Source organism: Alligator mississippiensis, chromosome 2 (assembly GCF_030867095.1).
Source record: "Alligator mississippiensis isolate rAllMis1 chromosome 2, rAllMis1, whole genome shotgun sequence".
Classification (NCBI taxonomy): domain Eukaryota; kingdom Metazoa; phylum Chordata; order Crocodylia; family Alligatoridae; genus Alligator; species Alligator mississippiensis.
In genome coordinates, this window is record NC_081825.1 from 258977635 (window position 1) to 259002051 (window position 24417).

Here is a 24417-nt window from a genome sequence, read left to right on the forward strand (position 1 = left end):
GCCACCTCTACCATGAAGAAGTTCTTCTTGATATCTAGTCTAAATCTGCTCTCTGTCAGTTTGTGACCATTGTTCCTTGTTACTCCAAGAGGCGCCCTGGTGAACAGAGCATCTCCGATCCCTTGCTGTGTCCCCCTAATGAATTTGTAGGCGGCCACAAGATCACCTCTCAGCTTTCTCTTGCAGAGGCTGAAGAGGTCTAGGTCCCTCAGGCTGTCCTTATAGAGCTTGTCCTGTAAGCCCCTGACCATATGAGTGGCCCTCCTCTGGACCCTCTCGAGTCTATCAACATTCTTCTCGAAGTACAGCGCCCAAAACTGGATGCAGTGCTCCAACTGCAGTCTGACCAATGCCTCATAGAGAAGTAGCTCCTCCTTGGTTCTATTTGTCATGCATTTGCTGATACATGATAAAGTGCGGTTAGCTTTGCTGATGATTTTGTCACGCTGACAATTCATGTTCATCTTGGAGTCCGCTATGACTCCAAGATTCCTTTCCACTTCTGTGCTGCTGAGAGGTTCACTTCCTAGCCAGTAGGTGTGCTGGATATTTTTGCGCCCTAGGTGCAGCACTCTGCACTTGTCCTTATTGTACTGCATACTATTGTGTACTGGCCACTTTTCTAACCTGTCCAGGTCTGCCTGCAATCATTCCCTACTCTCTGGAGTGTGCACTTCACCCCACAATTTAGTATCGTTTGCAAACTTGGATAGAGTACACTTCACACCCACATCCAAGTCGCTGATGAATATATTGAAGAGTACAGGTCCAAGGACCAAACCCTGTGGGACCCCACTACTCGCATCCTTCCAGGTTGATACCAGCCCATCTACTACCACTCTCTGGGTGTGACCGCTAAGCCAATTTGCCACCCACTGGACCGTGTAGACATCTGTCACAGCCTCTTAATTTATTTATGAGAATAGGACAAGACACCATATCGAAGGCCTTGCTAAAGTCCAAGAAAATAGCATCCATCTCTACTCCTGCATCTAAGCATTTTGTGACCCTGTCATAAAACAAAACCAAATTGGTCAGGCATGGTCTATGTACTACAAATCCATGCTGGTTTCCCTGCAGCATTATTTTTCCTACTGGACTCCCACAAATATGATCCTTTATAATCTTTTCAAAGACCGTTCCAAGGATGGGGGTGAGACTGACTGGCCTATAATTACTTGGATCCTTCTTCCTCCCCTTCTTGAAAATATGGACCACGTTGGCCCTTTTCCAGTCCTCCGGGACCTAGTTGAGTGCTCAAATAGCCGTGCCAGTGGTTCTCCTATGACATCAGCCAATTCCTTCAGTGCTCTTGGATGCAGCTCATCCGGGCCTGCTGACTTTAACACATCCAGTCCATCCAAGTGACTTTGCACCAAGTCAGTGTCAACAGTTGGTGGGCTGATATCCCTCTGATGCCCATGTAAGAACCCATTAGGAGACTTATCTTGAGCCCTGTTCAGGAACATTGAGGCAAAAAACTCATTGAATAGCTCAGCCTTGTCCCTCCTGTTTGTCACTAATTGATCCTCCTTGTTCAGTAGGAGTTCTATGCTGTCCTGCATTTTCCTTTTACTCCCTACACACCTAAAAAAAGACTTTTTGTTGTCTTTAATTTGTGTTGCCAGCCTCAACACTGTAGTTGCTTTGGCTTTTCTAACTGCCTCCCTGCAAGTGCGGGCCAAGTAGGTATACTCCACCTTGGTAGCTTCCCCCTGCTTCCACTGCATATATGCCTTCTTTTTTCCCTTAGGCTCCCTTGGATTTCCCTGTTTAGCCAAGGAAGTTTTTTGGCTCCTTTTCCCCTTTCCCTTGTGCTGGGATAATCTCCTTCTGTGATCGAAGGATCTCTTTCTTTAGAAAAGACCACCCTTCCTGGACTCTCATCTCATCAATACCCTTCTTCTGCAGTGTGTCATTGACTAGACTCCTAAGTACACTGAAGTTAGCCTTCCTAAAGTCAAGCACTTCCACCCTACTAGTTAACTTACCTACCCTACCTGTACGGTGGATTCAGCTGATTGGTGGTCACTGTCCCCAAGGTGACCATAGATCTGCAGCTCCCCTACCAGGTCCTCTCCTGTAGCCAACACCAAGTCCAGTAAGGTATTCCCCCTAGTAGGACCGTATACCTCCTGTGTTAGGTGAACCTACGTGAACAGTTGGATTTGGATGACTGTTCCTCCCAGCAGATGTCGGGGTCGTTTAGGGCCCCCATGACAACCACATTCCTAGACTGTATGGCCTTTGAGAGCTGCCTCAAGAATTCCAAGTCTAGCTTTTCCTCTTGGTGTGGTGGTCTGTAGCAGACCCCTACCACCAAGTCCCTTTCCCCATGACCTCCATGTATCCTAATCCACAATGCCTCAACTTTCTCCTCCTCTGATCCCATTTTGATTACGGTAAATGTATAATGCTCCTTTACATAGAGAGCAACCCTGCCCCCTTTCCTCCCTACTTCTGTATAACCTGTAGCCCTCAGTGTGAACCACCTAGTCATGGGTAGGGTCCCACCAGGTTTCCGTTAGCTTCACTAAATCGAAGTTATTATCTGCAAACAGAAGTGCAAGTTCTTCCTGCTTGTTCCCCATACTCCTAGCATTAGTATAGAGGCACTTGAGCCCTCCGAATGGTGCCTTTGGTGCCTCCCCGTTCTGATGCCTAAAGGGCCCCTTGGTACTTACCTGGTATATACTGTTGCATGTCTCTCAGTTTGTACATTCTAGACTCTCTCCATCTCCTGTCTCCCCATCCCCCGTCATACTTAGTTTAAAGCCCGACATAGGAGGTCAGCCAACCTGTAAGAGCTATACTTTCATATTCTTAAAGTTTAAACTTCTCAAAAATTGTAATATGTTGTTACTTACAAAAACCAATTGTACCAATTGTACTTGTATTGGTCTTTATTTTCTATTAGTCTTAGATTTATGTGACAGTAATGATTTCAGCCTTGGTACTCTAGAAAATTGGGTGGTTTTCATAGGTCCAAGGATGAAAATGGATAGCATTATAATGAACCAGTGTTGGCTACAAATGTCCAACTCGGGATCCTTAAAATTCTAGTTTATTAGGTGGATTGAAACACTGTAATGAGTTAAATCATAAACCTTGGGGCTGGTCCCCCCCCACACACACACATGCACACACACATATACAGTAGCAAGCTACAGAGTCAGGTATACCTATCCTACAAGCGCTGGAGTCTGCCATAGATGGCCAGTCGAGGCTTCTTTCAGCGTGGTGTTATCCTCCAGAAGGGGGTCGCTGGCTGGTCCTTCTGGCTGGGCAGGTCTGGTCAAGTTGGAGATCAAGAGGGCACCACTGAGGGTCACTTTTCACTGCCTTTTATCTGTCCTTGGCAGACTTTGGTGACTCCCCAGTTTTCAGGTTTGCCCAATCCAGGGGTCATTGACCCTCATGGGACTTCCCCCCCCTCGGTGGCTACTGGATGGCATCTGTCAGCCCCAGGGGTCATCCGCATGAACATGCAGGTTTGGGAGTCCATTGATGAATTTAGAATAGGGCTCTGGGAGTGGTTGATCTGGAGATATTCAGCCCAAAAGTTGGTCCCTGGCGTTGATTAACTCAGGCCAGGTCTTCTAGCCCTTGATCAGTGACGTTTAGAGAATTCCCGGTTGTTACATTGTCTTCTATTGAGTTCTTCCCTTGGTTGATCTGCAGCTTCCAGGTGTTAGTTGCTGTCTGCTACTATGTTACACATTCAATCACGTTACACATTCAGTCACTGATTCACTCGCTCTTTCAAGGGCCAGCCTGATACAGGGAAGGGCAGTTTGATTCCTGCCCTTGTTAACATTGTTACAATGTATAATTTACTTATGAAACTAAACACATTCAGTTGAAAGTTGAAAGGTGAGGAGTATAAAATATAAGCTACAAATGCCACGGCGCACAAATAGATAAAAAATACCAAAATACAAGGGGAGATACAAAATGCACACATACAAATTTTAAAACACAATTCCTTATCTTAAAGTGAGAGAGAGAGGAAGGAAGAAAAGGTAGAAAAAGAGAAACATATCCAAAGAGGGGAGAACAAATGCAGGCAAGAGGAAAAGGGGGCTTTCTGCTACACCAGAAATATCCCACTTGAAATTCATGGCAAATCCCTTTGCACTTGGTAGCCCTTGCATAGAAATGGGTGAAATAGAACCACTGCTTTATTGGTCTCTGTCATGGCGTGGGGTCCCTAGGGATGGCTGTGATGACCCTAGAGACCTGTGACCTTGCCAGTTTTGCCCTACAGACACCTTCTATTCTCGCCAGACATGTCTAGATGGTTAAGATAATAGATGGTAGATAGGGAGGCTGCCCTCAAGATGCTATGCAGTCATGGTCCTGGTGGACCCCACTAAACCGTGTGGGTTCTTATACTCCTTGGTGGGTCCCTCTCTAAGTAAGTGCCCTGTGGGATGCCCCAAGACTTATGGGCTAGATGTGTGACTCCCAAAACTGCTCCTTTATCATGCCACATGCCTCACAGATGGTATGTAGATGTTGCCTCTCATGATGAGGCCTCAGTTTAGTTCAGCCTCAGTAACTGCACCCTCTGGCACTGGGGTCTGCTCACCCTCTGTCACTGCGCCCTCTGGTGCTGGGGCTCTGCACAGTAGTGTGCCCCGATGAGGCCTCCTTCTCCTCAATAGCCTCAGCCTGGTCCACCGGATTGAAAGCAACAATCTAAATATGAGCCCCTGGGTTATAACGTAACAGCAACCATAACCCTGGATACTTTAGTCTCACCAGCAGCAGCACATGCACCCAGATATCTCCATGGAGCTTTTCTACACAAACTCCACTGCCCCTGGCAGCTGCCATGGCCCTAACTGCCTTCAGTTCCAGCCCTGGGACTTTTATGGGCCCAGGGCCCTGCCTTCTTCCGGTCAGCAGACCAGGTACAGGTGCAGGCTAATTCCCTTGTTAGCCTGCTGCCACAATAACCCACACCTGTGGGGTTTCTGCTTGGCTCCTAGAGCCCTCCCTCTAGGCAGTTTCTTCCCTTAAAGGAGCACCTTAGTGCCCTGTGACAGTCTCTCTGATGTTTTAAATTGCAGTTAAGCAGATCTGCTTAGCTGAGAGACTCAGATGATATATGCAGCAGAGTACAAGGTCATTTGAAAGAATTGCAAGCCCTGCTAATGGAGCAGAACCAACATGGTCAGCAAAAAAATGTATTTCTTGAATGAATTTTAAAACATAGATTTACAAAACAACAGTTAAGTGGCAGAGGCCTATGAAATGTTGCCTATGGCCTTGTTGCACATAATTTTGGGCAGCTCCTGGAGATCTGAACGTCTGGATTGTCTGCACATCCACAGCTGAAACACATTTTAGTCACTCATTAGGTGGCTCAGTTATGCCACTCCAGGGCAGGATTATCTCAGATCTGTGTTACCCATCTTGCTTTATACTAAGGTATAGCCACTTTAGGTTACACCTTAGTATAGATGCCCCACCCATCACCCTTCCCTGATGGTCCAGATTGGGCCCACTACCCCCCAACATCCCAGATCCTCACTCACTGCCCCACCCATCCCCTCCCTGCTTGCTTGCCGCTGCCCATGCTGTCTGTCCCAAGGGAGCAGGCAGGGAAGGGTTAAACTGCCTGCTCAGCTACTGCTCTCTGCTGGGAAAAGAAGCAGCCTGGCAGCAGCAGTGGCTGGGTAGGCAGGTTAACCCTTCCCTGCCTGATTCCCTGAGACATAAACTGTAGGCAACCATGAGTACATAATGCCCTGGGACCAAGGGGAGGCAGGAAGTGGTGTGGGGACTCTGAGGGGTAGGGGGGGAATCCCCGTGGGTTGGGAGGGGGGAATTGGGGGAGCCCCAGGGATCAGGGGGCAACGTGGAAGCCCAGAATGGGTGGGGGGTGGGATTCTTCCCTTTCAGTCCTCCAGCACCCTGCTGGCCTGAAGTGTGACTGTTCCAAATTCCAGCCAGCACTAACACCCATCAACATTTGTGCGGTTCACAAATGTAAGGTGTAAGAAGGCCCCCAGATACTAATTACTTCCCAAGATCAGTCTAACATAGACTGTTTTGTAAATCAGTTTTGTTAGTCAGTTAGGGTGCTTGTACATGTGACAAAATTGCCCCTTTTAGCAGTTTAATTTCCCTTTTTAGCGATTTAATTGTCACACTTTACATGTGTGGTGGTGTATTGTGAATTAAATGACTTTGTTACATAGCAAACTAAAACACATCCCAATGTATTTGAGTTTGTCACGTAACACATTGCAGCAATACATCAATCCCTAGGGGTGCCCTGCAGCTCAGAGGCTGCTCAGCCCACTGGCAGCTTGCTTCCCGGCTGCAGGCAGGCTCCACAGGAAAAAAAGAAATACAGCAAGAGGCTTGGTGGGCTTCCAGTGCACTGTCCCCACCACCTTCCTGCTTCCTGGAACTGCCTGGAAATGAACTGGCTTGCCCCTGGGGCAGCGGGGGAAGGCGGCAGGAGGGCGGCTTTGTGTGCTGGCAGTCAGAGAAGGTGGCACGGATGGTGCATGGGGCACCAGAAGCCTGGGAGGGCTTGCAGAAACTCAGGCTTGGCAGGCTTCCAGTGCCCCGGGCACTGTCCCCACCACCTTCTCTGGCTGCCAACACACTCAGCCGCCCTCCTGCCGCCTTCCCGTGCTACCCCAGGGGCAAGCCAGCCCTTTCCTGAGAGGTTTCAGTGGGTTTTTAATCATTACAATTAAACAGTGGGTTTTTAATCATCACAGTTAAAAACCCACTAATTAAATACCCACTATTTCAGTTTAGGAAGAACTAAACCCCCATCATGTGTACAAGTGGCTTTAGGAGATGTAGCCATTTTGTACTAGAATCTTCCAGTTTGTTGACTTCTCTGCCTTTATTCCCCAATGCAGAGAAGATTTTACTTAGCCAGGCATGTGAAGAGTTCCACTGGGTTCATTAGGATTATTTATGTGTTTAAAGTTCTTTGATGGATTGGACCACAGTGTCTAGAACTGTTTAGGACCAGGTTTGTCTGCAAAATATTGGTTATACAATTAAAAATTGCTACCGCAACAGAGAGCTTTTGTACTAACATAATTAGATTTTGCTATACACAAGCTGTACATGTCATTAAAATAGATGATTCTTTTGATAATCTTCTGATCATTAAATCTTTTTATGTGGCTTAGATGTTTTTTATTTTTGCCATTTCCAGTGCTGGAAAATGCTCTCTCAACTATTGCTATGGAGGGTACATCAGTGTTAGTTCTGTTGTACTGTGTGTTTATAGAAGGCTTTGCTGACTATGTAAAACTTACTTTTCCTTGACAAAGACTTTAACTGCTTCTTCTGTGTAAAGTTAAAATGTGTTTTTCCTTTACCAAGAAACCCCAGAAAACTTTTCTCCAGTAGAGGCTCAAATATTAAAACCATATATGTTTGGACATTATATTCCAAGTTCTGTGAAAGGAAAATTTTATACATAACTAAAACAGTGATTTATAATAGAAAGATTGACATGTCTTTAACTAGAACACTGTGAATAAGTCTGTGGATAAAGTCCAAGTGCATCAGCAGCTCAGCAGCAATACCTGTATGCCTGTACTTCTCCTGCATTAAGAAAAGTAAACCATGAGAATCGTTTCATCGAGGAATAAACTGCCCAGGTTCAGCCTTTGCTTTCTGTGAGGTTTGAATGGTGGTGCCCCCAGAGCAGCTGACATGTGGTAAACCCCCTTTCAACCATGCTAATTTCTTCCTTTGTCTGTACCCTCATTCACAATGTTGCAATTAAACATGGTTATTTACACATTTATAAAATATAACATAAGATAAAAAGATTAATAATATTTTTATTCTAAATTGTTATTTTAGGTTATTCCAGCAGCCTTTTGTGTGTGTGTTAAAAGCGTGTTGTTGAAGTAATATTTTGTCCAGCTTTCTAGGGAACACCGTGATAGCAAATGACTAGAAAGGTTTGTTCTACCAACATTATGGTCATAACGCATAGAAACAGTTCATTGACTCATCAGTCCCTTTGAAAATCTGTTGGGTCTGTGTTCATATGTCATTCTTTTGTCGACATGTGAATATAAATTTGATTTGCTAAACATTTTTAAGTAAAACAAAATAATATAAATGTGTTTATCTGAATTTCTTTTTTCAGGATTTTAAAGAGGTAACATTGGGTAGTCCAGATGACAGCACGATCTATCAAGTTATTGGAATGTGCTATAACAGGTACACAGGTGGTTTTGTAAGGTGTAAGATACAGGAGAAAGTGAAACAGGGTGGGGGGGGAGCATGATAGTATATTTTATCTTTTGGTATCTGTCAAATGAGCATAGGAAAAGAGAAAGGAAAAAAGGGGAAGATAAGGGAGGGAAGACTAGAAGGTACAGAGAAGGGCAACTAAAATGATCAGGGGTATGGAGCAGTTGCCATATCAGGAGACGCTAAAAAGACCAGGGGTCTTCAGTTTGCAAAGGAGAAGGCTGATGAGGGTTGGGATAGGATAGAGGTCTATAACATTATGAGGTGTAGACAGAGTAAATAGGGACAGGAACTAGAGGTACACTGATACGTCAATCCAATATCGGATAGGTACTAATATAAAGAAAATTGGCTGTATCAGAAATAGGCCCGAAGTGGTCAATAACTTGGCCGATAAATGCCTGTGCGTGCATGTAGCCACAGTGCAGCACACAGGCAGTGAGGAGCAGAGCTCAGCAGTGTGCAGCTGGTAAGTCTGTTGTGGTGGAAAGGGAGGGGGAAGAAAAGGTACATGGGGGTGTAGATCAATGCTCCCTGTGGTGAGGGAGGGGAAGGGACAGGGGCAGGCGCTGCTCAGCTGGGGTGGGGCACAGGACAGAGCCACAGTTCATGGGGTGGGGGGCTCCCATCGCTGCATGCACCCTGGGAGGTCATGGGGCGGGGGGCACATGCCCCCGCATCTGCACGGGGTGGGGAGCACCCTGCAGCTGCAGGCTGGAGCCAGGGCTGCGCTGGGCTCTTGGTGGGGGCTGGGCTCAGGGTGGGCGGTGGCGGTGCTGGGAGGGCTCTACAGAGGGGGTTGCAGCCACCCCAGATTTTGCTGTAGACCCCCGGAAGTGCCTCTTCCCTCCCTTCTGCCTTTCCACCACAACAGACTTACCAGCTGCACGCAGCTGTATTGGAAATCAGATCGGTATCGGCCAATATGCCTCCTCAAATATTGGCTATTGGTATCATCCCCCAAAATCTATCAGTGCACCCCTAAATGGAACTGTTATTCACCAAGTTCTAGAATACTAGAACTAGGGGGCAGTCACTGAAATTAGTAGAATAAATGTTTTAAACTAGTAAGTACATTTTTACACAGCACATAATTAACTTGTGGAACCCATTGCCATAGGAGGTTGTAGAAGGAGATAGTATAGCCAGGTTCAAAAAGGGACAAGACAAATTCATGGATCATAGATGTAGTAAACAGAATAGTCAGACATGTTTCCTCTGACATCTCAAAACTAAAGATAATTGATGCTAGGGAGGGTAATGAACATGGAATATATCACTCTAGATCAGTGGTTTTCAACCTTTTTTCATTTGCGGACCCCTAAGAAATTTCAAATGGAGATGTGGACACATTTGGAAATTTTGAAAGGTTAGATGGCCTCTCTGGAGGTTAGATGCCCTCTCTGGACACAGCCTATACTAGCACAAGGGTAGGGAGAGCTAGCCGTGGTGGTGGTTTTGGAAGATAACGTATTGCCACGAGGCAAGATTTTTTTGTGATATCTTTTATTGGATGCAATTAGTGTTCAAGAAAAGCTAGCAGCCTTCACAGCTACAATGATAAACAGGAGTACGCAGAAGAAATAATCATTTAAAAATATTTTGTCCCTTCTAGTCAAGATTAAAATATTTTTTCAGAGCATTATGTAGAGGCTTGCTCTCCTGTTGAGTGTTCAGTCTTTTTAGCATATAAATTGTGAGCCTTTGTCCCTAGAGCTGGCACCTTTCATTGTTGGTTAAAAAGAAAATGAAAATAAAAGACTGACTTCCAAATGTGCGTGTGTTTTTTGTTAGACTTCAGCAATTTGAAGAAGCTGTCAAATCATTTACCCAGGTGCTTAAAATAGATCCCTTCTCTGTGGATGCCTATGTTGGACGAGGAAATTCATATATGGAATATGGCCATGAAGCTGGTCATATTCAAGCACAGAAAGATTTCTTGAAAGCACTTCATTTGAACCCAAAGTGCATTAATGCCAGGATTTGCTTAGGATACAATTTACAGGTAATGTTCTTGTTTAATATGGACTACATTCATAACATCTGAGCAGAGGATTTGCTATTGAGCAATGCGAGATGCAGGTTCTTTTGTCAGTGCAAAGAGAGGGTGGGATTGATAATCATAATATGGTTGTCTGCCTGTTGTATAAGCTAACAGTAAGCACTAGACTATCCCATTTTATATGTGCAGTTTAATAAATAAAACATGACCAAAATAATTTGGTTGAATCTATTTAAAAATACATGTATTGTAAGTTGATTGAAAATATGTTAACAAATGCTTTAAAACTTCAGAAAGGGGTTTGTGTGTGATGAACTTTGAAAACCTCTTAGTTATATACTAAAATGAACACTCTTTCAGTTGCAAAGGGATACATGAAATTACACAACAGGTTTTTTTCTCTCCTCCCAGATTCCTATGATTTTGTAAGATTATAGTGTTATTTATTATGCTCATTTGTCTGAAGCCTTCTTTTTAATGAAGTTCTAAATTAATTTAGCCTCTTTTTAAAATAATAATATACTAATATTAATGGAGTATATCAGACCTACTTGGGTACATTTTATACAGATTTCCTCAGACCATTCTACCAAAGCAGTTTAATTCTGCTTAATGTTGCCATAGTGTTGTGTGAAGGACTATCTGCATGCTAAGTATTGTTATCAGCATTCCTGTCATGCAGTCTTACAAGAAAGTTCTTTCAAGAACAAACTGCTAGTTCTGCAGAATAGCTCCAAACCATGACTTTTCTTGGTATGCAAAGCAGAAGAATTGGATACGATTACCAAACTGATTTGTACTTGCTAAAAATTTAAAGCTCAATCTTCTAGGGCGAAAGCTTAGTGAAAAGAATCAGTTGTCAGAATTAGAAAAAGTGACTTCTCTTGCTTTTTTCTGTTTTCCTCTCATTTGTCAGATTATTATAGTTCATACTTCCCCTTCTCTACTTTACATCTCATCCAGTAGATGTAGATTTACTTCTGAGATGTGGGGTTGAGATTACACATTACCATTTGATCCTATTAGGTGCACTTAAAACTTGAAAGATTGCACATTAAGGCTTGTTAACAAGTGCTAAGTGCTCTCAAAGTGTCTTAATGTTACACTACTTTGGGTGAGGATTATCTTTGGCCTTTGCTATCTAGCTTGAGTTCATTTAACTTCTGGCTGTTCACCTGAGATAAAACCCACCAGTATTTAGTCCTCCAGTATCCCAGGAGGCACCACTCCCAGGTGGATTAGCTTTCCACAAGGACTCTAGCCCAGGACTGACAGTCTGGGACAGCTGGTGAGGGGATGAGTGGGGAAGGAGGGGAAAGGGATGAAGGGGAGGAGAAAGCAGGAGTGGAGGGAGGAGGAGGGAGAGGGGAGGAACAGGTAGACAGTGAGTTGTCAGGCTCCCATCCCCCCAACTCCCAATCCCCCCAGGCTCCCAAATCACCCCCTCACCTCTGGATCACCCCCTGCCATCCCAAACTCGCTCTGCTGGATGGATCTGTACCCTGCCATTCTGATCACCCCTCCTGCCCCCCCCTTTCCCCCCATCAGCTCCATTTGCCCCTGGATCACTGCCTTAATACTCCAATCAGCCCAAGAGCAGTGGTGGGGGCTGCTGCCCTCCCTGCCTGCTCCCAGGCTCCCTGCGGCCTATGCTTTCCTCAAATGCTTGGATCTAGCCTGTGCTGGGCCCTACAACTAAAGAGGGGGCAGGGGAGTGAGTAGCTGCTGGGCAGGTGTGGGGCCTGGTGAGGACTGCATGCAGGTACATGGGGTTGTATGGGCTGAAGGGGGAGTGGGAAGTAGGTAGGGAAGAGGACCCTTCTTTTGTTGTTGCTGCCACTGCCACCACTCTCAAGCTGATTGGGGTGGCAGAGTGGCTATCTGGGGGAGTGGAATGGGTAATTGGGGGGCAGGGGCTATTCAGAGTGTAGAGGTGACAATTGGGGAGTGTGCGGGGGGGCGATACAAGTGGTGGGGGGCCCTCCCCCCCGGCCTGTAGGGTGGTTAGAGAATTGGTGAGGGGTGCAGCCACAGAGCAGACTTGCAGCCCTTAGTCATGCCTCTGCTCACCAGCCCCCCAGTAGCAGATCAGAGCTGTGCAGTTAGAGAGGGTATTAAGCTTTCACATGTCACTGATCACTACCACATGATAACCTTAACACTGACTAACATTCCTTACAATTAGCACCTGCAAACCCTAATGTGTAATCTCAAGATGGATACATGGGTGGCCGCCCAGTCCTTAGTTTTGGTTATCTAATAATAAAATGTCATTGTCTCAATTTTCTGGTTGAGATCTCATTCTTTCAGGTTAATAAAAAAATATAGTAGCTGCAGGCACATGCTCAGATCATCCAGGAGAACTCTACCAGGTCCGTTTTCCTGAGAGAAAAACTTACCCAGAAAGACCTGTATAGAAGTTTAAGCAGAGAAGAAAAGAGCCTGCACTGCTGGCACTGGGCTGTCATGGGTCCCTAGAGAAGGCATCCCAATTTGCTTTGCAGACTCCTTTTTCTGCCTGAAAACAGTTCATAGATTCATAGATGTTAGGGTCAGAAGGGACCTCAATAGATCATCAAGTCCAACCCCCTGCATAAGCAGGAAAGAGTGCTGGGTCTAGATGACCCCAGCTAGATGCTCATCTAACCTCCTCTTGAAGACCCCCAGGGTAGGGGAGAGCACCACCTCCCTTGGGAGCCCGTTCCAGACCCTGGCCACTCGAACTGTGAAGAAGGTCTTCCTAATGTCCAATCTAAATCTGCTCTCTGCTAGCTTGTGGCCATTATTTCTTGTAACCCCCGGGGGCGCCTTGGTGAATAAATACTCACCAATTCCCTTCTGTGCCCCCGTGATGAACTTATAGGCGGCCACAAGGTCGCCTCTCAACCTTCTCTTGCAGAGGCTGAAAAGATCCAGTTTCTCTAGTCTCTCTTCGTAGGGCTTGGTCTGCAGGCCCTTAACCATACGAGCGGCCCTTCTCTGGACCCTCTCCAGGTTATCCGCATCCCTCTTAAATTGCGGCGCCCAGAATTGCACGCAGTACTCCAACTGCGGTCTGACCAGCGCCCGATAGAGGGGAAGTATCACCTCCTTGGACCTATTCGTCATACATCTGCTGATGCACGATAAAGTGCCATTGGCTTTTTTGATGGCTTCGTCACACTGCCGACTCATGTTCATCTTGGAGTCCACTAGGACTCCAAGATCCCTTCCCACCTCTGTGCCACCCAGCAGGTCATTCCCTAGGCTGTAGGTGTGCTGGACATTTTTCCTCCCTAGGTGCAGCACTTTGCATTTCTCCTTGTTGAACTGCATTCTGTTGTTTTCTGCCCACTTGTCCAACCTGTCCAGATCTGCTTGCAGCTGTTCCCTGCCCTCCGGCGTGTCCACATCTCCCCATAGCTTTGTGTCATCTGCAAACTTGGACAGAGTACATTTCACTCCCTCGTCCAAGTCACTGATGAAGACATTAAAGAGTGTCGGTCCAAGGACCGAACCTTGCGGGACCCCACTGCCCACACCTTTCCAGGTCAAAACCGACCCACCCACCACGACTCTCTGGGTGCGACCCTCCAGCCAATTCGCTACCCACCGGACTGTGTAGTCATCCAAGTCACAGCCTCTTAACTTGTTCACCAGTATGGGGTGGGATACCGTATCGAAGGCCTTCCTGAAGTCTAAGTATACGACATCCACCCCTCCTCCTGTGTCCAGGCATTTCGTAACCTGGTCATAAAAAGAAACTAGATTGGTCAGGCACGATCTGCCTGCCATGAACCCGTGCTTGTTTCCCCTCAGCATAATTTGTCCTGCCGGGCTCTCGCAAATGTGAGCCTTGTTAATTTTTTCAAAGACTTTGCCAAGGATGGAGGTGAGACTGACTGACCTATAGTTGCCCGGCTCCTCCTTCCTCCCCTTTTTGAAAATGGGGACCACGTTGGCCCTTTTCCAGTCCTCCGGGACTTGGCCTGTCCGCCATGAGCTTTCAAATATTCCCGCCAGTGGCTCTGCAATGATGTCGGCCAGTGCCTTCAGCACCCTCGGATGGAGCTCATCCGGGCCTGCCGACTTAAAGGCATCCAGTTCTTCCAAGTGACTCTGCACCATTTCAGGGTCTACGCATGGAAGTCTGGCGCCTTGCTGCTGCCTCTCTACAACCCCAGTGAGAGACTTGTCGTGCCCCTCGCTTAGGAACACTGAGGCAAAGAACTCGTTGAGGAGTTCAGCCTTGTCCCCCCTGTCCGTCACCAATTGTTTCTGCCCATTTAGCAGGGGTCCTTTTCCTCCCTGGGCCTTCCTTTTCCTCCCTATATATCTAAAAAACAATTTCTTGTTGTCTTTTACTTGGGTTGCCATCCTCAGCTCCATGGTAGCTTTGGCCCGTCTAACTGCCTCCCTACAAGCACGAGCAGAGGAGGTATATTCATCTTTGGTGATCTCTCCCTGTTTCCACTTTTTATGTGCTCCTCTTTTGTACCTTAGGCTGCCCTGGATTTCTCTGGTCAGCCAGGGAAGCCTCCTGGCCTCTTTCCCTCTTTTGCCTCGCTCGGGGATCGTCTTGCTTTGTGCCCGAAGGATCGTTTCCTTAAGCCACAGCCACCCTTCTTGGGCTTCCATTTCTTCAAATCTCCTACTCTGCAGTGCGTCCTTGACTAATCGCCTGAGTTCATTGAAATCAGCTTTCCTAAAGTCTAGCATTTTCACCCTACTAGTTACCTTACCCACTCAACGTCTTATGGTGTATTCTATTATTAGGTGATCACTGTCCCCCAGATGGCTACCGATCTGGATGTCCGCTACCATGTCATCTCCCGTTGCCAGAAGCAAGGGCACAGATCAGCACTGATGGGCTTCATGCCTCAGGTGACCATGATTCGGAGAACTGCACCTCAGAATCCCCCCGCCCTCTCTCCCTCTGGTGAGGGTTGAACAGAGGAGATGCTGAGCTTGTCTCCTCTCTTGTCATGCATCCAAGCAGTGCTTCCCTGAACAGAGCACTGCAGTCTCAGCAAGGGGTGGGGTTCTGCCAGGTCAGGGAAGGGTGGTGGGAAGTTGCCACTTTAGGGAAGGGAGAGGTCTGTGCCTGTCCTATGAACTCCCTGCACAGTATTTCAGTGCAGGTGCAGCTGGGTAGGACCTTGACCTTGCCCTTCCCAACATCTAAGTGCTGCAGGCTAGGCTGTAGGGGCTGGAGTTACCTGGGTACAGCAGGGATGGGTCATTTGGTTCTGGTCTGTCCTAAGTGGATCCTAGGCCACTGAAAAAGCTGGCAGCAGAACATGCCTTCTAAGTGTTTTGGCGCTGGGCTTTTCTAGCCCAAAGCACTAGGGACGGGGTGGGGGGGGGAGCGGGGGCAGGAGTGTTCTGCTCCCTGCTTGGCTGGGACTGATGCATACTCTCCTTAGCCCTGTGGGAGGGGAAGGGAGGAGGGAAAGGGAGCTCACTGAGGTCCCTGAGGATGGCTCTGCAGCTTCTTTTGGACCTCTGCCTGTACAGATGTTCCTGAGAGAGTCTCCTGGGATCCACTTCACGCAGTTTGTTCCCATTATTTTTCTCCCAGAGTGGACACTTTTACTGTGGGGAAAAAATATTATGAACACCTGTACTGTCCACCAGATAGTGCTTCAACGATCCCTAAGCACAATTAACCCTTAAATGGAATGTGAAATACGAACATAGACGACTCAGTGTCCTAAAATCAAACTTTATTAGTACAACAAGTATTATCTTAGCAGTTTCTGTATTCAGAGAGAGAAAAACATTCTGTTCAATAATCTCACCCAATCCCAGATGTTACTTTGCTCAACAGAAAAGGTGGCCACTCAGTTCTTGGAAGCAAAGGGTACGTTGTGGGCTGGGATGGTCCGGACAGGTGTTGAAGGTTGGATTTATGATGATGACACCTTTCTTGCTGCCCCCTTTTATGCTTTTCTTCAACTTCACTCCTTTGACTCTTTGCTTTTAGACTGGCCTCTCTGCAGTCAGGATACTGTCCATCTTTTGTCCTGTCAGAATATTCCTTTGTTCAACAGACCCATCTCAAACACACTTCTTAATTTGGCTTTTTTCTGGTGTCTTACTTTGGGCATTGTCCATTGGTCTCTCATCACCTTTCTAATACATCCAATCCTTTCATCCCTCTGATTCAGCTGATTAGTGCCAAGTTCAATTCATTTGAGCTGGTAACAAGGCCATTGCTATGTTATGTTAAAAACACTTCTCACAGTGATAAAAAAAGATAAGATATAATATAATGAGCACTATGAACACTACAAAAACAACTTAAGGCCAGCTAAAAAAAAAAAAGTTAACAAGGCTATACAAAACTTAAGCAATGATTAAATAAGGCTAAATATAAACAATACTAGAATTCACCACTCCATAAGCAGGTGCAACTTCAAAGCATTAAATATAACAAGCTATTTTAACATTACACTCATGGTTTCTCCTGAGAGAGCAGGGACTCTCCTTAGAGAAACTGAACATCTGTATGGAGCCAGTGTTGCCACAGGGACTGACAAGAACTAAGCTTTCTGCTTGTCCTGTTTTGAACACATGTACAAAACTTTCTGATTTCTGTTCTTTTGTTTTTAGGGGGTTTGGCTATAAAACATACAGATTATATAATATAGGATACTCTGTATCCAAAGGGTGATTATTGTGTTAGTATATCAAAAGGAAGACTGCGCACCAGGCCATTCTGATAGTATTGTTGAAAGGCAAGTACAACTACATGAGGCTCAGCTTTTTTGTATTGTTGCACATTGTCAAATATTTAAAAATCAAGGTAAAAAATCCAGATACAATAATAGTGAAAGCTTTGTGTTTACAACATTTTGGCATGAAAACTAGATACCTTCCTATGCAGATACATGCTTGGATAATTAGCCTACTATTTATGCACCTTTCTTCAGTTTGCTCAGAACTGAGTTAACCAAATGTACAAATGAAGACACACATCTAATTTCCCCCTACAAGTGGGCCTATAGTTTTTTAACAGGTGAGCATAGGTATCTTGCTTGCATAATTAATATTGTAACTTATATTACAACCCATTTTAGGTTCTTGGAAAGTTTCAAAAAGCATGGAATCAATTTACAGTTGTCATTGACATCGATCCAAAATCCCATACTGCCTATGATGGACGAGCCTTGGTCTGTCTTCAGATGGGTGATGCGTTTGCTGCATTTCAGGATACAAATGCTGCACTAAAAGTAAATACTGGTTTATGGTGGGTGTGTGTACTGTAGAATTAGATTAGGAGATACTTTCTATTTTTATAAATATTCCCTAAATGTAGGGAAATTTGAGTGTGGACTTTTTGCATGTGAGAGTTTATATATTCTTATATTTTAGCTCACTACCACAGCTCAGCTGCTTACAAATCGGGGTGTCATCAATCAATTTATGGGTGACCTAACTTGTGCTATGAAAGATTATCAGCAAGCGATTTCCATCAACCCTGACTACGCGTTAGCTTATTTCAATGCTGCAAATATCTACTTTCATAACAGGCAGTTCTCACAGGTAAATCTTGTTCTGTCTTTTAACCATTTCCAGGACATTTTTTCTTGATTCTTGAATAACGCTATTGATATAAACTTGTTTATAAATATGAGATTTGACTTGCATTTGTTTATATTTAATTTTAGAGTTTACCTGTACTCTGACAGGATATGAATTAGTAGATAGGAATGAATGGTAAATGTGACAGGTGTATGTCTCAAGGCCAGTCTCTACATCAGCCTGCCCACCTGTCTAGGGCAGCCTGCCCACCTGACTCACTCACCACGCCTTTGATATGATTAACTAGGAGTTGTTTACAAGGCAGGAGGCTGCCCCTTTAATGCCTGATGCCACGGGCATACTACATGGCTACAGCCTCCGCTTCTATTGTGTCCCAAGCCTCGCAGATGAAATCTGAATAGTGGATTCCCTTACTTCCTTCTTGGGGCCAAGGTCTGCCTCTATGCTAGGGTTCCTTCCACATCCCTATCTGCTACTTCCTCCTGATGCTGGGCCCTCCAACTCCTGTATCTATTATGCCCCTCTGGCACCAGGCTCTCTGTGCTCCTCTAACTGCACCCCTCTGGCGCCTGTACTCCACTCAATCATGTGCCCCATTCTGGGTACTAGTGAGGCCTCCAAACCTCCTCTTATAGCCTCATCCTGGTCCAGTGGTCTACGACAACACAAACATAAGACCCCTTGGCTATAACATAACACTGATAATGGAGACTGTGTTCTTCCCCTTTAAGCATAACAAAACTCCAGCCTTATGTTAGTGTCTCCTAGTCCTGGCTACCTTATGGGCTCCTAGATCCTTAGTCCTCCTGGGCAGCAAAGCAGACAACCAGAGGGCTCTGGGGAGCTCTCTAAGGCCATGCTGCCTTCCTTAGCAGTCTCCAGAGAGAGAGTGAAACTGCTAGCTCCAGCCCTGAGCTTGTCCCCCCAGAGCCCTTCCTCCTTCGGTCATCTGACCGCCTGCACTTATCCCATTAGGCTGTTCTGCAACATGCAGCTGTGGAGCTCTGTTTAGCCTGCAGGGCCCTCTGGCCTGGTGGTTTCTACCCTTAAAGGAGCAGGTACATGTTAGTACCTTGCTACAGTAAGTAACAATACTTTGAATTAAACTTCACAGCAGATAGGCAACATTTTCAAAAGTTCCTAAGTTAGTAGTACATGTCCCACTTACTTCCAATGAGATCTGGACTCCTAAGTCACTGAAGTGATTTGGCAGTTTTGCCCCAAAGACAGTGATATTAAGTAACCTCTCTGAATTCACATTGCAATTCAGTCAGAGACTGAGGAGAAGAACAAAAATGTACTATCTCACTGGCTTATGCTTTAATTGCTAAGCCAAGCTTTATTCCCTGGTATACCAGTAATCTTATAGTCCTGAATCACTCCTTTCTGCAGAAGTACCTGTCGGGAAGAGGTCTGAGGTAGTCAGTCAAATCTTAAAGTTCCCCTTGCAGAGTTTCTTCATATGCTTTTGAAAGACAGTAACCATTTATTTTTCTCTTTGCACATTTTCTAGCATAATGGGGCCCTAACCCTGATAGGAGCCTCTAGGTGCTACCATGATGCAAATAATATTTATTCATTCAGTAAGGAAAGAGTTTGTGAATTTTACTTCTCTGGTGCTTACAGAGGCCTTTTCATTGTTGCATAAATTATCGGTGTTCTGCTACCTTGAATATTAATACAGTATAACCATGTATTAAGTATTTCAGAATGGCCTTACAACCCTGACTGAGCTTTTCCTGTTGTACACTTGGAAGAGTCCTGTATTTGGACTGTATGCACCAGGCCAATGTACGTTTATGCTTCTCTGGGTCTGGATGGGCTACAGCACTGTTGCTTTCCTTCCTCTCTGGTGCATTTCCAGGGCACTGAGTCTCTGTGTAACCTCTTCATGGAAATGAGACTTCAGGCCAGCTGCTCTACAGCTCCCAAGACATTGCCTAAGCACACCCCCTCCCAGACTTCCATTTCTACATAGTCTAGTGTGTAGTTCATTTCTTCAGGGACATGAGGCAGTGGGAGCTACTAGAGACACAAACTCAGCAGAGAGCTCCCAACCCAGTTATTCCATACTTGATCAGCACAAAATATATGGGTCTAGATAATTTTTTTTTAAGTGCACATTTCCCTGCCTCAATGTCCCTATGATTTTGTGTGTTATTTAGGCTTACGTCCCAAATTTTCCCTTCTGCACATGGCTTCTCCTCTGAATTAGAGTCTTCCCTGTAATAAAGTCAGCTTCCTTCTTCCTCTGTTTGTCCTATGATTAAAAAGGACCCCCCTGACAATACATTTCCCCACTTCCTCTTTCCTGTCTAATCTTCTTTCGTCCCACACTTAAGTTTCCCACGGCTTGTATACACATGCAGTTATTCAGAAATATCTATGCCACTTAAAATTCACACCCTACCTTAACCTGAATTTAATTTTCATTTGTAGACAAGCCCTGGGCTCTGTTTGTTTGTTTGTTTGTTTTTGTTTTTAAGACCCAGCAGTAGTGAGCTCTTTTGTTCTGTTTTTAGAGCAATTCTATTCTATCAAACTTTAGCTCCCTCCATAGAAGCTGGAGGAAATTGACTGACTTCCCTGGATAAGATCTTTTCAGTTGCTGATAGTTTTTTTAACTATTGGTCTATTCATGAATTGTTGTATTGGCACTGTTCCCCTGTTTCCATACTATAAGGAATATGAAACAGAATAAGGAAAAGAGTCATAATTCATAAAGGCACAGAAAGTTCATAAGATCAAATGTACAAAAACAGCTTTGCCACACTGTGACAGTTGTATTACATTTTCAATTCATGTATGTTTACAGGCCTATTGTTACTATTCCAAGGCATTACAACTTGACCCCAGGAATGAAGCTGCAGTCTTGAATCGAGCTATTACAAATACATTATTGCAAAACACTGATGAAGCAAAAGAAGATTTTGAGAAGGCAGTTTCTCTCTGCCCTTTCTCTGCATCAGTTTACTTTAACAGGGCAAACCTTTACAACACGCTAAGGCAGTATGAGCTGGCTGAGAAAGATATTTCAACAGGTATTTTTTTATTAACTTGGCAAGTTTATACCTGGTGATATATTAGCAATAATAGGAAGTGGACTCCTGGAGCAATAATCTTTTGTTAATAAGAAATAACTTTTCAGAAAGACCTGATTTTAACAAGTTTATTTTGACAGTGTAGGTTTATCTCAACTATGTGAAAACATGTAAGGGTAAAGATGTGAAAATTCTGTATTTTAGGTGAATTTCATACCTAAATATTGATTTTCATGTTAGAAGGAAATTCTCATGAAACTTTCCTTAGCCAGGAAAATTACTTATTGCATTTACTTGAATGCAAGACAAAGTTTTTTCCCCCAATTAGCATGGGCAAAAAAGCATCTCATATTTGCATACAAGGAAACCTCATTAAAAACACGATTTATAATTACACTGCTGCCAAAAGTAATATGTGATCAGTAATGGAAATCAACTATGGAGTTCACACAATGCAGCTAACTCTGAACATGACTATAAAGCATGCATTCTATGTTGGGCAAACATATCTTACCACAAGGATAAGTTAGTGTAGCCAATCAGAATAAGATATATGATAGTGCCCACTGAGCACAGTCCCCCTCAGCACTTACTCTCTTTTTCAGGCCATGGTAGTGATGTAGTCATGACTACACTATATACATTTTAACGTCCTCTTTACTCCCTCAGCTGAATTGTGCCTTTCTTCTCCATTTCCAATTATGCTTGTTTCTTCACCAGCCTTAAATGTCTGGCAAACATCACAAAATGGGGCCTCAAGCAGTTTACCCAGAATCCCTCTGTTGCCTCCTGTCTCAGGCTATTGTATAGGATTAGTGTGGCCCCACCCTCTGAGGTGGAGCTAGACCAGGTTGACTTTCACCTTATCTGTATATACATTTTTGGAGGGTCCCAAGACTCATAACAAGAATACCTGGTTAGCACATGGATCTTTTGTGCTAATTAGCACATGGATCCTTTGTGGGATGCAACTGGAGTACACACGCATACTAAGAAGCACTGAGCTATGGGGACACCATGTAAAATGCTGTTGACTTTCCTGGGGCCCAGCCCAGTTAACTACATGGTAAATCTTGAGTCTTTTGGCTTTGGAATAATATAATGCATAATTTGTATTATATATATTCTTACCTGGCAAAGGAGGTACAATGACCACTATCACAGTTTTCCTACTGGCAGGGGATAACCACTTTTCTGGCAAGGGGTGGTGCCCAAGCAGAGGTAATGCATAGTTAGTCTTACAGTTTCACTTCCAGTGGGAATATCTTGGCTTTACATCTGCTTTATGGAAATGGGAGACTCCTCCCTAGATTGCTCTTGTGGCTGTATGGCTGAGGGGAAGCAAAAGTTGGGGGTATCTGAACCCCAAGCCTCTGGGCTTGGGCCTGCATGTAGGATGCCCGCCAAAGGATTCGGAAGCATCTGAAGCCCCGGGTGGGGGTGGAGGATGTTTGCTGGTAGTAGGGCCACATTTGGTTCTTGAATGACTCTCAGGTTTGGAATTGATTTGGCTGATTTGACTTGGAACACAGAATATTTTCCTTAAAAAAATAAATTACTGTATATAAGTAAGTAAAAAAGTGCTGCTTAAAAGTTTGTTTATGGAGTACCTGGGCTAAAGCTTGTAGCAGTTTCAAAAAAGGGGTCAAATGCATCAATTGTGGATAAAATAAGTTTATGGGCACTATATGCAAATTACTATAGGTATGTTTTCTTCAAGGTTATTGTTTTCAAATTTGTTCTTCACTTCCATGGGCTTAGGGAGAGCAGGGTCTTGACAATAAGTAGGTGGGGGGAAGGGATGCAGGGGGGAGAGTTTGGGGGCACAAAGCAAGGGAGCTACTTGGCTCCCCAGATTTATTTTCTCTGCTGTATCAATGGGAGGGGCACAAATTTAAGGCAAACCTCAAATAATTAGATTCTATTCCTGGAAAATTATAACAAATTATTGGGGGATCATCTTATATTCAAGTAAATAAGGGAATTTATAGAAGGAAATTTGATGAATACTAGAATTTTACACAGTACATTAAACTTTCCAATATTTATTTAAATCTCTTTGTATAATATGAATGGTGACCTTTAGTGTTCATTGCTTGACATCCAGAAAGTAGTTGGCAGTAGTTTCCTGGTCCTTGATTTTGGTTTGATATTTTTTATCCCTTTTTTGGGAGGGATATGCCTGTTGCATATGATTAGTGTGACTTCTAATGTTTCGGCAAGTACTATCATGGCTTTGTAAATGTGATATAATGTTATTTGACATTAAGAAGATTAAAACAAAAGTAGTAGTGTAAATATCTTAATATAACAACCCAACCTCTGCTATAAAAGTCATGTAAATTTGAATTCCATATTTTCTATTATGAGAGCAAGTAAGTTTTGAACTTGTTTTCATATTCTAGATATTACTTTTTATAATGATTGTATGTTTTCTTAATTTAAAAAATGTCCCCCCCCCCACTTTTTTACAGCATTGTCGATTCAGCCTAATGATGCTTTGATGTATAAGCTTAGAGCAGACATACGTGGTAAAATGGGTTTCAGTAAAGAAGCCATAGCTGATTACAAGCAAGCAATCAGCATTCAAGAACTGGTCAATGATACATGAAGAGACTCCAGTTCCTGCAATGCATTGTAACATGTTGGTTCTTTTATCAGTGTTTTCTTATTTGCAATGAAATACAGTTGTTTAATATCTCATATACTGTTAAGAATGTATTACCTTAGAATTAGCTTAGTACAAAAGATTAGTATTGAATGACAGAAAAATAATTCCATTAACATCTCATTTTCATCTTGATGAATTTCTGTGCATATTTTATTTTCATAGTAAATTGATTGCTTGATTCAGTGTAAAAATGAACAGCAGCTAGCTTTCAAAAACAGAATGTTAAAATTAAAGAAATAAATTCACTAAAATTAATTCATTGTTCATTTTGTTTAGTATTTGCTTATTCATGGTACTGCATGGCAGTTGGGTAGGTCATGTGGGAGATACTGTGCAGTGCAGGTACTTTAACAAAATTGTAGTAGAGTAGAGGGTTTAACCATCACCCAAATACTAGGTATTTACTTGGGTACTTGTGAAGGTCAATGGCCAGAAAACTAACAGGTAATCTTTAAAATGTAGGTCAGAGTGTACCTTAATAATGTCCTGTGGCAGTGACAGAAGTGTGCCATGAGTGGCCCCTTTGTGAGGAGGTAAATGTTCTCCCTCATCCAGCACACCCTGCACCTGCCCCAGCTACTCCAGTGTCACCTGCAGCTGCTCCTTTGAGGACTCCTGCTGCCTTCCCCGCCTTTGCTGGTTTTGTCTCCCCTCGTACCCTCAGCTCTCAGCAGTGTCTGCTTTGAGTGGGTGAACAGGCAGATGCACAAACAGAGCTTCACTTTGCAACCAAGCTTGTCCCCTATGCTCCCAGGACCAGCAGAAGGGGTCACAGGAGTGGCTGTTGGCACACAAGACCCTGCCTTGCAGGAGCAGCCTCAGCAGTGAGGCATGCCCTTGCCCTCTGAGTTAGAGATCAGGGGGTGTGAGGGGGTAGACAGTGGAAAGACCAGGACACAATTCTTTTTTTTTTTTTTGTGTGA

At 44.4% G+C, this 24417-nt stretch overlaps 1 protein-coding gene across 5 annotated transcripts in view; it reads left to right on the plus strand.

Moving 5' to 3' along the window:
• Positions 1 to 23749, plus strand: part of TTC6 (tetratricopeptide repeat domain 6) — a 122452-nt gene extending 98703 nt beyond the window's left edge. For 3 of the 5 annotated variants that reach the window (XM_059723065.1, XM_059723067.1, XM_059723066.1), the window contains 7 exons: positions 8147 to 8220; positions 10048 to 10258; positions 15011 to 15118; positions 17317 to 17469; positions 17612 to 17782; positions 20598 to 20823; positions 23298 to 23749. In XM_059723065.1, coding sequence (XP_059579048.1) covers positions 8147 to 8220; positions 10048 to 10258; positions 15011 to 15118; positions 17317 to 17469; positions 17612 to 17782; positions 20598 to 20823; positions 23298 to 23434 — 1080 coding nt within the window. In that variant the 3' untranslated portion in view covers positions 23435 to 23749. The remainder of the gene's footprint in view (positions 1 to 8146; positions 8221 to 10047; positions 10259 to 15010; positions 15119 to 17316; positions 17470 to 17611; positions 17783 to 20597; positions 20824 to 23297) is intronic. The other 2 variants (XM_059723069.1, XM_059723068.1) reach the window with 2 other exon arrangements.
• The last annotated feature ends 668 nt before the right edge of the window (positions 23750 to 24417 follow it).